At 51.0% G+C, this 12513-nt stretch overlaps 1 protein-coding gene across 1 annotated transcript in view; it reads right to left on the bottom strand.

Annotated features, from left to right (window-relative positions):
* Positions 1–12513, bottom strand: part of LOC121843812 — a 42919-nt gene that overhangs the window by 21349 nt on the left and 9057 nt on the right. Inside the window, exons 6-8 of the mRNA XM_042313654.1 lie at positions 6039–6117; positions 5800–5887; positions 5293–5301 (exon numbers count right to left, since the gene is read on the bottom strand). Of these exons, the coding sequence (XP_042169588.1) occupies positions 5293–5301; positions 5800–5887; positions 6039–6117 (176 nt within the window). The remainder of the gene's footprint in view (positions 1–5292; positions 5302–5799; positions 5888–6038; positions 6118–12513) is intronic.

The following is a 12513-nucleotide window of genomic DNA, read 5'->3' as shown; positions in this document are numbered from 1 at the left end:
GCAACCAGAGGAAAAAAATCAAGACCATCTATAGTCCACACGCAGACACGTATACAAAGCTCTCCCTCGCCCTCCATTTGGCAAATCTGACCATAATTCTATCCTCCTGATTCCTGCTTACAAGCAAAAACTAAAGCAGGAAGTACCAGTGACTCGCTCAATACGGAAGTGGTCAGATGACGCAGATGCTACGCTGCAAGACTGTTTTGTAGCACAGACTGGAATATGATCCGGGATTCATCCAATGACATTGAGGAGTACACCACATCAGTCACTGGCTTCATCAATAAGTGCATCGACAACATCGTCCCCACATTGACCGTACGTACATATCCCAACCAGAAGCCATGGATTACAGGCAACATCCGAACCGAGCTAAAGGCTAGGAGTGGGACACTAATCCGGACGCTCATAAGAAATCCCACTACGCCCTCAGAAGAACCATCAAAGCGTCAATACAGGACTAAGAATCCTACTACACCGGCTCTGATGCTCGTCAGATTTGCCAGGGCTTGAAAACTATTACAGACTAAAAAGGGAAACCCAGCCGTGAAATTCCCAATGACGTGAGCCTACCAGACGAGCTAAATGATTTTATTGCTTGCTTCGAGGCAATCAACACTGAAGCATGCATGAGAGCACCAACCGTTCCGGACAACTGTGTGATCACGCTCTCAGTAGCCGATGTGAGCAAGACCTTTAAACAGGTTAACATTCACAAAGCCGCAGGGCCAGACGGATTACCAAGATGTGTACTCAAAGCATGCACGGACCAACTGGCAAGTGTCTTCACTGACATTTTCAACCTCTCCCTGACTGAGTCTGTAATACCAACATGTTTCCAACAGACCACCATAGTCCTTGTGCCCAAGAAAGCGAATGTAACCTGCCTAAATGATTACCACACCGTAGCACTCACTTCGTTAGCCATGAAGCGCTTTGAAAGGCTGGTCATGGCTCACATTAGCACCATCATCCCAGACACGCTAGACCCACTCCAATTCACATACCGCCCCAACAGATCTACAGATGATGATCTCTATTGCACTCCACACAGCCCTTTCCCACCTGGACAGAAGGAACACCTATGTGAGAATGCTGTTCATTGACTACAGCTCAGCGTTCAACACCATAGTGCCCTCAAAGCTCTACACGAAGCTAATGACCCTGGGACTAAACACCTCCCTCTGCAACTGGATCCAGGACCTGACGGGCCGCCCCCAGGTGGTGAGGGTAGGCAACAACACATCTGTTATGCTGATCCTCAACACTGGGGCCCCCCAGGGCTCAGTCCCCTCCTGTACTCTCTGCTCACCCACGAATGTGTAGCCAAACACAACTCCAACACCATCATTAAGTTTGCTAAAGATAGAACAGTGGTACGCCCTGATCACCGACAACGATGAGACAGCCTATAGGGAGGAGGTCAGAGAACTGGCAGTGTGGTGCCAGAATAAAAACCTATGTGAGCAAGACAAAGGAGCTGATCGTGGACTACAGGAAAAGGAGGGCCGAACTGGCCCCCATTAACATCGACGGGGCTGTAGTGGAGCGGGTCGAGAGTTTCAAGTTCCTTGGTGTCCACATCACCAATGAACTATCATAGTCCAAACACACCAAGACAGTTGTGAAGAGGGCATGACAAAACCTTTTCCCCTCAGGAAACGGAAAAGATTTGTGATGGGATCCTCAAAAATGTATACAACTACACCATCGAGAGCATCCTGAACCAGTTGAACGGTTACATCACCACCTGGTATGGCAACTGCTCGGCATCCGACCGTAAGACGCTACAGAGGGTAGTGCGCACGGCAAGCGGTACTGGAGCACCAAGTCCAGGTCCAAAAGGCTACTTAAGAAGTTAAAAGCTTCTACCCCCCAAGCCATAAGACTGCTGAACAATTAATCAAATGGCCACCCAGACTATTTACATTGACCCCCTCCTCCATTGTATTTATACTGCTCCTACTCACTGTTTATTATCTATGCATAGTCACTACACCCCCACCTTGATGTACAAAATACCTCGACCCACCCTGCACACGGACCCCCTGTATATAGCCTCCACATTGACTCTGTACTGGTACCCCCTGTATATAGCCTCCACATTGACTCTGTACCGTAATACCCTGTATATAGCCTCCACATGGACTCTGTACCGTAACACCCTGTATATAGTTTCCACATTGACTCTGTATCGTAATACCCTGTATATAGCCTCCACATTGACTCTGTACCGGTACCCACTGTATATAGCCTCCACATTGACTCTGTACCGGTACCCCCTGTATATAGTCTCCACATTGACTCTGTACCGGTACCCCCTGTATATAGTCTCCACATTGACTCTGTACCGGTACCCCCTGTATATAGTCTCCACATTGACTCTGTACCGGTACCCCGTAAGTAAGCATTTCACTGTGAGGTCTACTACACCTGTTCTATTCAGCATTTCACTGTGAGGTTTACTACACCTGTTGTATTCAGCATTTCACTGTAAGGTCAACACCTGTTGTATTCAGCATTTCACTGTGAGGTCTACTACACCTGTTGTATTCAGCATTTCACTGTAAGGTCTACTACACCTGTTGTATTCAGCATTTCACTGTGAGGTCTACTACACCTGTTGTATTCAGCATTTCACTGTGAGGTCTACTACACCTGTTGTATTCAGCATTTCACTGTGAGGTCTACTACACCTGTTGTATTCAGCATTTCACTGTAAGGTCTACTACACCTGTTGTATTCAGCATTTCACTGTGAGGTCTACTACACCTGTTGTATTCAGCATTTCACTGTAAGGTCTAAACTTGTTGTATTCAGCATTTCACAGTAAGGTCTACACTTGTTGTATTCAGCATTTCACTGTAAGGTCTACTACACCTGTTGTATTCAGCATTTCACTGTGAGGTCTACTACACCTGTTGTATTCAGCATTTCACTGTGAGGTCTACTACACCTGTTGTATTCAGCATTTCACTGTGAGGTCTACTACACCTGTTGTATTCAGCATTTCACTGTGAGGTCTACTACACCTGTTGTATTCAGCATTTCACTGTGAGGTCTACTACACCTGTTGTATTCAGCATTTCACTGTGAGGTCTACTACACCTGTTGTATTCAGCATTTCACTGTAAGGTCTACTACACCTGTTGTATTCAGCATTTCACTGTGAGGTCTACTACACCTGTTGTATTCAGCATTTCACTGTGAGGTCTACTACACCTGTTGTATTCAGCATTTCACTGTAAGGTCTAAACTTGTTGTATTCAGCATTTCACAGTAAGGTCTACACTTGTTGTATTCAGCATTTCACTGTAAGGTCTACTACACCTGTTGTATTCAGCATTTCACTGTAAGGTCTAAACTTGTTGTATTCAGCATTTCACAGTGAGGTCTACTACACCTGTTGTATTCAGCATTTCACTGTGAGGTCTACTACACCAGTTCTATTCAGCATTTCACTGTGAGGTTTACTACACCTGTTGTATTCAGCATTTCACTGTAAGGTCAACACCTGTTGTATTCAGCATTTCACTGTGAGGTCTACTACACCTGTTGTATTCAGCATTACACTGTAAGGTCTACTACACCTGTTGTATTCAGCATTTCACTGTGAGGTCTACTACACCTGTTGTATTCAGCATTTCACTGTGAGGTCTACTACACCTGTTGTATTCAGCATTTCACTGTGAGGTCTACTACACCTGTTGTATTCAGCATTTCACTGTGAGGTCTACTACACCTGTTGTATTCAGCATTTCACTGTGAGGTCTACTACACCTGTTGTATTCAGCATTTCACTGTAAGGTCTACTACACCTGTTGTATTCAGCATTTCACTGTGAGGTCTACTACACCTGTTGTATTCAGAATTTCACTGTAAGGTCTAATCTTGTTGTATTCAGCATTTCACAGTAAGGTCTACACTTGTTGTATTCAGCATTTCACTGTAAGGTCTACTACACCTGTTGTATTCAGCATTTCACTGTAAGGTCTAAACTTGTTGTATTCAGCATTTCACAGTGAGGTCTACTACACCTGTTGTATTCAGCATTTCACTGTGAGGTCTACTACACCTGTTGTATTCAGCATTTCACTGTGAGGTCTACTACACCTGTTGTATTCAGCATTTCACTGTGAGGTCTACTACACCTGTTGTATTCAGCATTTCACTGTGAGGTCTACTACACCTGTTGTATTCAGCATTTCACTGTAAGGTCAACACCTGTTGTATTCGGAGCGCGTGACTAATAAAGTTTGATTTGAATCGGGTGCTCTTCGAACGCTCTTATTGAACCAGGTCAAAAAATCTGAACAGTTATTAACTGGCCATGAGAAATGAGTGAACAAGAGAGCAAACGATTTCTGTTTGTGAGAGTCTTACTGTTCCCTTCTCTCTCCCTCTCTTCCTCTTTCCCTTTCGCTCTCTCTCTCTCCCTCTCTCTCTCTCTCCCTCTCTCTCTCCCTCCCTCCCTTTCTCTCGCTCTCTCTCTCTCTCTCTCTCTCTGCTCTCTCTCTCTCTTTCTCTCTCTCTGTCTGTCTCTGTCTCTCTCTCTCTCTCCCCTCTCTCTCTCTCTTTTCTCTCTCTGTCTCTCTCTCTCCCTCCCTCCCTTTCTCTCGCTCTCTCTCTCTCTCCTGCTCTCTCTCTCTCTTTCTCTCTCTCTCTGTCTGTCTCCGTCTCTCTCTCTCTCTCCTGCTGCTCTCTCTCTCTCTTTCTCTCTCTCTCTGTCTGTCTCTGTCTCTCTCTCTCTCTCCGCTCTCTCTCTCTCTTTCTCTCTCTGTCTCTCTCTCTCTCTCCCTCTCTCTCTCTCTCTCCCTCTCCTCTCTCTCCCCTCCCTCCTTTCTCTCGCTCTCTCTCTCTCTCTGCTCTCTCTCTCTCTTTCTCTCTCTCTCTGTCTGTCTCTGTCTCTCTCTCTCCTCCCGCTCTCTCTCTCTCTTTCTCTCTCTGTCTCTCTCTCTCCCTCCCTCCCTTTCTCTCGCTCTCTCTCTCTCTCCTGCTCTCTCTCTCTTTCTCTCTCTCTCTGTCTGTCTCCGTCTCTCTCTCTCTCTCTCTCTTCTCTCTCTGTCTCTCTCTCTCCCTCCCTTTCTCCCTTTCTCTCTCTCCTGCTCTCTCTCTCTCTCTCTCTCTCTCTCTCCCTTTCTCCCTTTCTCTCTCTCTCTCCCGCTCTCTCACTCTCTCTCTCTCTCTCTCTCTCTCTCTCTCTCTCTCTCTCTCTCTCTCTCTCTCTCTCTCTCTCTCTCTCTCTCTCTCGCCCTCTCTCCCTCTCCAGACTCATAGTGAGCACAGTACCTTCAGCTCCTGGGAACCACATGCAGGGGAGAGAAGAGGGTTAGGGAGGTTAATCACGCTGATACTGCATCATCATCATCATCCTCCTCCTGAATATACTGCATCACCATCATTATTAGAAACAACCAGAGGAGGCTGGTAGGCTGAGATATCGGTGGACGGGATCATTGTAATGGAATAAATGGATCAAACACATGTTCATTCCATTACAATGAGCCATTTCCTCCTGTACAGGTAGTTCCACCCACCAGCCTCCTCTGGAAGCAACAACTAAATCGTCATCGTCATAATCATGATAATTGTCATCATCACCATTATCTCCACAATCATCATTTTAATCCAGGCAAGTTAACGCAGTTATGGGAACGTAAGTGGTTTATAGAACACAGGGTTTAACTATCAACAGAGGACATATTTATATCATTTCACTGCTGTATCCTGTGACTAATAAATGTTGACATTTTTGAGTTAAAAAAAAACATGTACGAGTGGGAGGAGGATTCTTACCCTCCATTTGGCCTTTGCAAAGTTCTTCTCAAACTGGGCACACACTCCCTCCTTCAGGTTCTTCTCCGAGGCCCCGTTACCAGCAATCCTGACAGACAGAAACATAAGCAAAATGAATGACAGAGATTCAATTAGTTTGTTGTGTGCGCGTGTGTGTGTTTGTATGTGTGTGTGTGTGTGTGTGTGTGTGTGTGTGTGTGTGTGTGTGTGTGTGTGTGTGTGTGTGTGTGTGTGCTCACCACTCGTGTAAGAGAGCATCTGCAGCTGTGATTCTCAGCATCTGGTCCACCTCCATCAGCCTACACACTAACTCCTTAGCTGAGAGGGGGCAGAGACCAGGAGAGAAGGGAGAGAAGAAGAGGGAGGGAGGAGAGGAGATGGGAAGGGGAGAGGGAGATAGAAGAGAGAGGGAGAGATGGAGAGGGAGAGAGAAGAGAGTGGTAGAGATGGAGGGAGAGAGAAGAGGGGGAGAGAGAGAAGAGAGACGGAGAGAGATGGAGAGACGAGAGGGGGAGAGAGAGAAGGGGGGAGAGACAAGAGATGAAGAGAAATGGAGAGAGAAGAGAGCGGGAGTGAAAGAGAGAGAGAGAGAAGAGGTGGGAAGAGAGAGAAGGGTGAAGAGAAGATAGGGGAAGAGAAGAAAGATGGAGAGAGAAGAACAAGGGAGAGAGAAGAGAGGGGGAGAGAGAAGAGAAGGAGAGGGGGAGAGAGAAGAGAGAGGGAGACAGAAGAGAGGGGGAGAGAGAAAAGAGAGAGAGGGAGGGGGAAAGATGAGGGGGAGAGACAAGAGATGAAGAGAGATGGAGAGAGAGAGAGAAGAGAGAGAGAGAGAAGAGAGAAGAGAGAGAGAAAGAAGAGAGAGGGAGAGAAGAGAAAAGGAGAGAAGAGAGAGGAAGAGAGATGCAAAGACAGTATGTTAATGTGTACCTGCAGTAGAGCATTACCCCCTCTAGTGGCCGGCTGTCTCTAGTGGCTGTCTCTAGTGGCTGTCTCTAGTGGCTGGCTGTCTCTAGTGGCTGTCTCTAGTGGCTGTCTCTAGTGGCTGGCTGTCTCTAGTGGCTGTCTCTAGTGGCTGTCTCTAGTGGCTGGCTGTCTCTAGTGGCTGTCTCTAGTGGCTGGCTGTCTCTAGTGGCTGTCTCTAGTGGCTGGCTGTCTCTAGTGGCTGGCTGTCTCTAGTGGCTGTCTCTAGTGGCTGGCTGTCTCTAGTGGCTGGCTGTCTCTAGTGGCTGGCTGTCTCTAGGGGCTGTCTCTAGTGGCTGGCCATCTCTAGTGGCTGTCTCTAGTGGCTGGCTGTCTCTAGTGGCTGTCTCTAGTGGCTGGCTGTCTCTAGGGGCTGTCTCTAGTGGCTGGCTGTCTCTAGTGGCTGTCTCTAGGGGCTGGCTGTCTCTAGTGGCTGGCTGTCTCTAGTGGCTGGCTGTCTCTAGTGGCTGGCTGTCTCTAGGGGCTGTCTCTAGTGGCTGGCCATCTCTAGTGTCTGTCTCTAGTGGCTGGCTGTCTCTAGTGGCTGTCTCTAGTGGCTGGCTGTCTCTAGTGGCTGGCTGTCTCTAGGGGCTGTCTCTAGTGGCTGGCCATCTCTAGTGGCTGTCTCTAGTGGCTGTCTCTAGTGGCTGTCTCTAGTGGCTGGCTGTCTCTAGTGGCTGTCTCTAGTGGCTGTCTCTAGTGGCTGGCTGTCTCTAGTGGCTGTCTCTAGTGGCATGCTGTCTCTAGTGGCTGTCTTTAGTGGCTGGCTGTCTCTTGTGGCTGTCTCTAGTGGCTGGCTGTCTCTAGTGGCTGGCTGTCTCTAGTGGCTGTCTCTAGTGGCTGTCTCTAGTGGCTGGCTGTCTCTAGGGGCTGTCTCTAGTGGCTGGCCATCTCTAGTGGCTGTCTCTAGTGGCTGGCTGTCTCTAGTGGCTGTCTCTTGGGGCTGGCTGTCTCTAGTGGCTGGCTGTCTCTAGTGGCTGGCTGTCTCTAGTGGCTGGCTGTCTCTAGGGGCTGTCTCTAGTGGCTGGCTTTCTCTAGTGGCTGTCTCTAGGGGCTGGCTGTCTCTAGTGGCTGGCTGTCTCTAGTGGCTGGCTGTCTCTAGGGGCTGTCTCTAGTGGCTGGCCATCTCTAGTGTCTGTCTCTAGTGGCTGGCTGTCTCTAGTGGCTGTCTCTAGTGGCTGGCTGTCTCTAGTGGCTGGCTGTCTCTAGTGGCTGGCTGTCTCTAGGGGCTGTCTCTAGTGGCTGGCCATCTCTAGTGGCTGTCTCTAGTGGCTGTCTCTAGTGGCTGTCTCTAGTGGCTGGCTGTCTCTAGTGGCTGTCTCTAGTGGCATGCTGTCTCTAGTGGCTGTCTCCAGTGGCTGGCTGTCTCTAGTGGCTGTCTCTAGTGGCTGGCTGTCTCTAGTGGCTGTCTCTAGTGGCTGGCTGTCTCTAGTGGCTGGCTGTCTCTAGTGGCTGTCTCTAGTGGCTGGCTGTCTCTAGTGGCTGGCTGTCTCTAGTGGCTGGCTGTCTCTAGGGGCTGTCTCTAGTGGCTGGCCATCTCTAGTGGCTGTCTCTAGTGGCTGGCTGTCTCTAGTGGCTGTCTCTAGGGGCTGGCTGTCTCTAGTGGCTGGCTGTCTCTAGTGGCTGGCTGTCTCTAGTGGCTGGCTGTCTCTAGGGGCTGTCTCTAGTGGCTGGCTGTCTCTAGTGGCTGTCTCTAGGGGCTGGCTGTCTCTAGTGGCTGGCTGTCTCTAGTGGCTGGCTGTCTCTAGTGGCTGGCTGTCTCTAGTGGCTGGCTGTCTCTAGTGGCTGGCTGTCTCTAGGGGCTGTCTCTAGTGGCTGGCCATCTCTAGTGTCTGTCTCTAGTGGCTGGCTGTCTCTAGTGGCTGGCTGTCTCTAGTGGCTGGCTGTCTCTAGTGGCTGGCTGTCTCTAGGGGCTGTCTCTAGTGGCTGGCCATCTCTAGTGGCTGTCTCTAGTGGCTGGCTGTCTCTAGTGGCTGTCTCTAGGGGCTGGCTGTCTCTAGTGGCTGGCTGTCTATAGTGGCTGGCTGTCTCTAGTGGCTGGCTGTCTCTAGGGGCTGTCTCTAGTGGCTGGCTGTCTCTAGTGGCTGTCTCTAGTGGCTGGCTGTCTCTAGTGGCTGGCTGTCTCTAGTGGCTGGCTGTCTCTAGGGGCTGTCTCTAGTGGCTGGCCATCTCTAGAGGCTGTCTCTAGTGGCTGGCCATCTCTAGTGGCTGGCTGTCTCTAGGGGCTGGCTGTCTCTAGTGGCTGGCTGTCTCTAGGCGCTGGCGGTCTCTAATGGCTGTCTCTAGTGGCTGTCTATAGTGGCTGTCTATAGTGGCTGTCTCTAGGGGCTGGCGGTCTCTAATGGCTGTCTCTAGTGGCTGTCTATAGTGGCCGGCTGTCTCTAGTGGCCGGCTGTCTTTAGTGGCCGGCTGTCTCTAGTGGCCAACTGTATCTAGTGGCCGGCGGTCTCTAGTGGCCGGCTGTCTCTAGTGGCCGGCTGTCTCTAGTGGCCGGCAGTCTCTAGTAACCAGCTGTCTCTAGTGGCCGGCTGTTTCTAGTGGCCGGCTGTCTCTAGTGTCCGGCTGTCTCTAGTGGCCGGCTGTCTCTAGTGGCCGGCTGTCTCTAGTGGCCGGCTGTCTCTAGTGGCCGGCTGTCTCTAGTGACCAGCTGTCTCTAGTGGCCGGCTGTTTGTAGTGGCCAGCTGTTTCTAGTGGCTGTCTCTACTGGCCGGCTGTCTCTAGTGGCTGGCTGTCTCTAGTGGCCATCTCTAGTGGCATGCTGTCTCTAGTGGCGGTCTCTAGTGGCCATCTCTAGTGGCATGCTGTCTCTAGTGGCTGTCTCTAGTGGCATGCTGTCTCTAGTGGCATGCTGTCTCTAGTGGCCATCTCCAGTGGCTGGCTGTCTCTAGTGGTATGCTGTCTCTAGTGGCATGCTGTCTCTAGTGGCCATCTCCAGTGGCATGCTGTCTCTAGTGGCATGCTGTCTCTAGTGGCATGCTGTCTCTAGTGGCAGACGGTCTCTAGTGGCCGGCTGTCTCTAGTGGTATGCTGTCTCTAGTGGCCGGCTGTCTCTAGTGGCCGACTGTCTCTAGTGGCATGCTGTCTCTAGTGGCAAATGGTCTCTAGTGGCAAATGGTCTCTAGTTGCATGCTGTCTCTAGTGGCAGACGGTCTCTAGTGGCCGGCTGTCTCTAGTGGTATGCTGTCTCTAGTGGTATGCTGTCTCTAGTTGTATGCTGTCTCTAGTGGCCGTCACTAGTGGTATGCTGTCTCTAGTGCCTGTCTCTAGTGGCATGCTGTCTCTAGTGGCATGCTGTCTCTAGTGGCCGGCTGTCTCTAGTGGCCGGCTGTCTCTAGTGACATGCTGTCTCTAGTGGCAGACGGTCTCTAGTGGCCGGCTGTCTTTAGTGGTATGCTGTCTCTAGTGGTATGCTGTCTCTAGTGGCCGTCTCTAGTGGTATGCTGTCTCTAGTGGTTGTCTCTAGTGGCATGCTGTCTCTAGTGGCAGACGGTCTCTAGTGGCATGCTGTCTCTAGTGGTATGCTGTCTCTAGTGGTATGCTGTCTCTAGTGGCATGCTGTCTCTAGTGGCATGCTGTCTCTAGTGGCTGTCTCTAGTGGCATGCTGTCTCTAGTGGTATGCTGTCTCTAGTGGCCATCTCTAGTTGCATGCTGTCTCTAGTGGCATGCTGTCTCTAGTGGCTGTCTCCAGTGGCTGGCTGTCTCTAGTGGCATGCTGTCTCTAGTGGCATGCTGTCTCTAGTGGCCATCTCCAGTGGCTGGCTGTCTCTAGTGGTATGCTGTCTCTAGTGGCATGCTGTCTCTAGTGGCCATCTCCAGTGGCATGCTGTCTCTAGTGGCATGCTGTCTCTAGTGGCATGCTGTCTCTAGTGGCAGACGGTCTCTAGTGGCCGGCTGTCTCTAGTGGTATGCTGTCTCTAGTGGCCGGCTGTCTCTAGTGGCCGACTGTCTCTAGTGGCATGCTGTCTCTAGTGGCAAATGGTCTCTAGTGGCAAATGGTCTCTAGTTGCATGCTGTCTCTAGTGGCAGACGGTCTCTAGTGGCCGGCTGTCTCTAGTGGTATGCTGTCTCTAGTGGTATGCTGTCTCTAGTTGTATGCTGTCTCTAGTGGCCGTCACTAGTGGTATGCTGTCTCTAGTGCCTGTCTCTAGTGGCATGCTGTCTCTAGTGGCATGCTGTCTCTAGTGGCCGGCTGTCTCTAGTGGCCGGCTGTCTCTAGTGACATGCTGTCTCTAGTGGCAGACGGTCTCTAGTGGCCAGCTGTCTTTAGTGGTATGCTGTCTCTAGTGGTATGCTGTCTCTAGTGGCCGTCTCTAGTGGTATGCTGTCTCTAGTGGTTGTCTCTAGTGGCATGCTGTCTCTAGTGGCAGACGGTCTCTAGTGGCATGCTGTCTCTAGTGGTATGCTGTCTCTAGTGGTATGTTGTCTCTAGTGGCATGCTGTCTCTAGTGGCATGCTGTCTCTAGTGGCTGTCTCTAGTGGCATGCTGTCTCTAGTGGTATGCTGTCTCTAGTGGCCATCTCTAGTTGCATGCTGTCTCTAGTGGCATGCTGTCTCTAGTGGCTGTCTCTAGTGGCCGGCTGTCTCTAGTGGCTGTCTCTAGTGGCTGTCTCTAGCGGTCTGCTGTCTCTAGTGGCCGTCTCTAGTGGTATGCTGTCTGAAGTGGTTGTCTCTAGTGGCATGCTGTCTCTAGTGGCAGACGGTCTCTAGTGGCATGCTGTCTCTAGTGGCATGCTGTCTATAGTGGCCGGCTGTCTATAGTGGCCGGCTGTCTCTAGAGGCCGGCTGTCTCTAGTGGCCGTCACTAGTGGTATGCTGTCTCTAGTGGTATGCTGTCTCTAGTGGCATGCTGTCTCTAGTGGCAGGCTGTCTCTAGTGGCATGCTGTCTCTAGTGGCATGCTGTCTCTAGTGGTATGCTGTCTCTAGTGGCAGGCTGTCTCTAGTGGCCGGCTGTCTCTAGTGGCTGGCTGTCTCTTGTGGCATGCTGTCTCTAGTGGCAGGCTGTCTCTAGTGGCAGGATGTCTCTAGTGGCAGGCTGTCTCTAGTGGCCGGCTGTCTCTAGTGGCCGGCTGTCTCTAGTGGCCGGCTGTCTCTAGTGGCATGCTGTCTCTAGTGGCAGGCTGTCTCTAGTGGCATGCTGTCTCTAGTGGCCGACTGTCTCTAGTGGCATGCTGTCTCTAGTGGCATGGTATCTCTAGTGGCCGGCTGTCTATAGTGGCCGGCTGTCTCTAGTGGCATGCTGTCTCTAGTGGCAGGCTGTCTCTAGTGGCATGTTGTCTCTAGTGGCCGACTGTCTCTAGTGGCATGCTGTCTCTAGTGGCATGGTATCTCTAGTGGCCGGCTGTCTCTAGTGGCCGGCTGTCTCTAGTGGCAAACGGTCTCTAGTGGCTGGCTGTCTCTAGTGGCATGCTGTCTCTAGTGGCCGGCTATCTCTAGTGGCAGGCTGTCTCTAGTGGCAGGCTGTCTCTAGTGGCTGGCTGTCTCTAGTGGCATGCTGTCTCTAGTGGCAGGCAGTCTCTAGTGGCAGGCTGTCTCTAGTGGCAGGCTGTCTCTAGTGGCAGGCTGTCTCTAGTGGCAGGCTGTCTCTAGTGGCTGGCTGTCTCTAGTGGCCGGCTGTCTCTAGTGGCTGGCTGTCTCTAGTGGCCGGCTGTCTCTAGTGGCTGGCTGTCTCTAGTGGCATGCTGTCTCTAGCGGCCAGCTTATGTGGCTGGCTGTCTCTAGTGGCTGGCCGTCTCTAGGTACATACCACAGTCAG

Source organism: Oncorhynchus tshawytscha, unplaced genomic scaffold, assembly GCF_018296145.1.
Source record: "Oncorhynchus tshawytscha isolate Ot180627B unplaced genomic scaffold, Otsh_v2.0 Un_contig_5320_pilon_pilon, whole genome shotgun sequence".
NCBI classification, from domain to species: Eukaryota; Metazoa; Chordata; class Actinopteri; order Salmoniformes; family Salmonidae; genus Oncorhynchus; species Oncorhynchus tshawytscha.
This window is presented reverse-complemented; position numbering and strand designations above follow the sequence as displayed.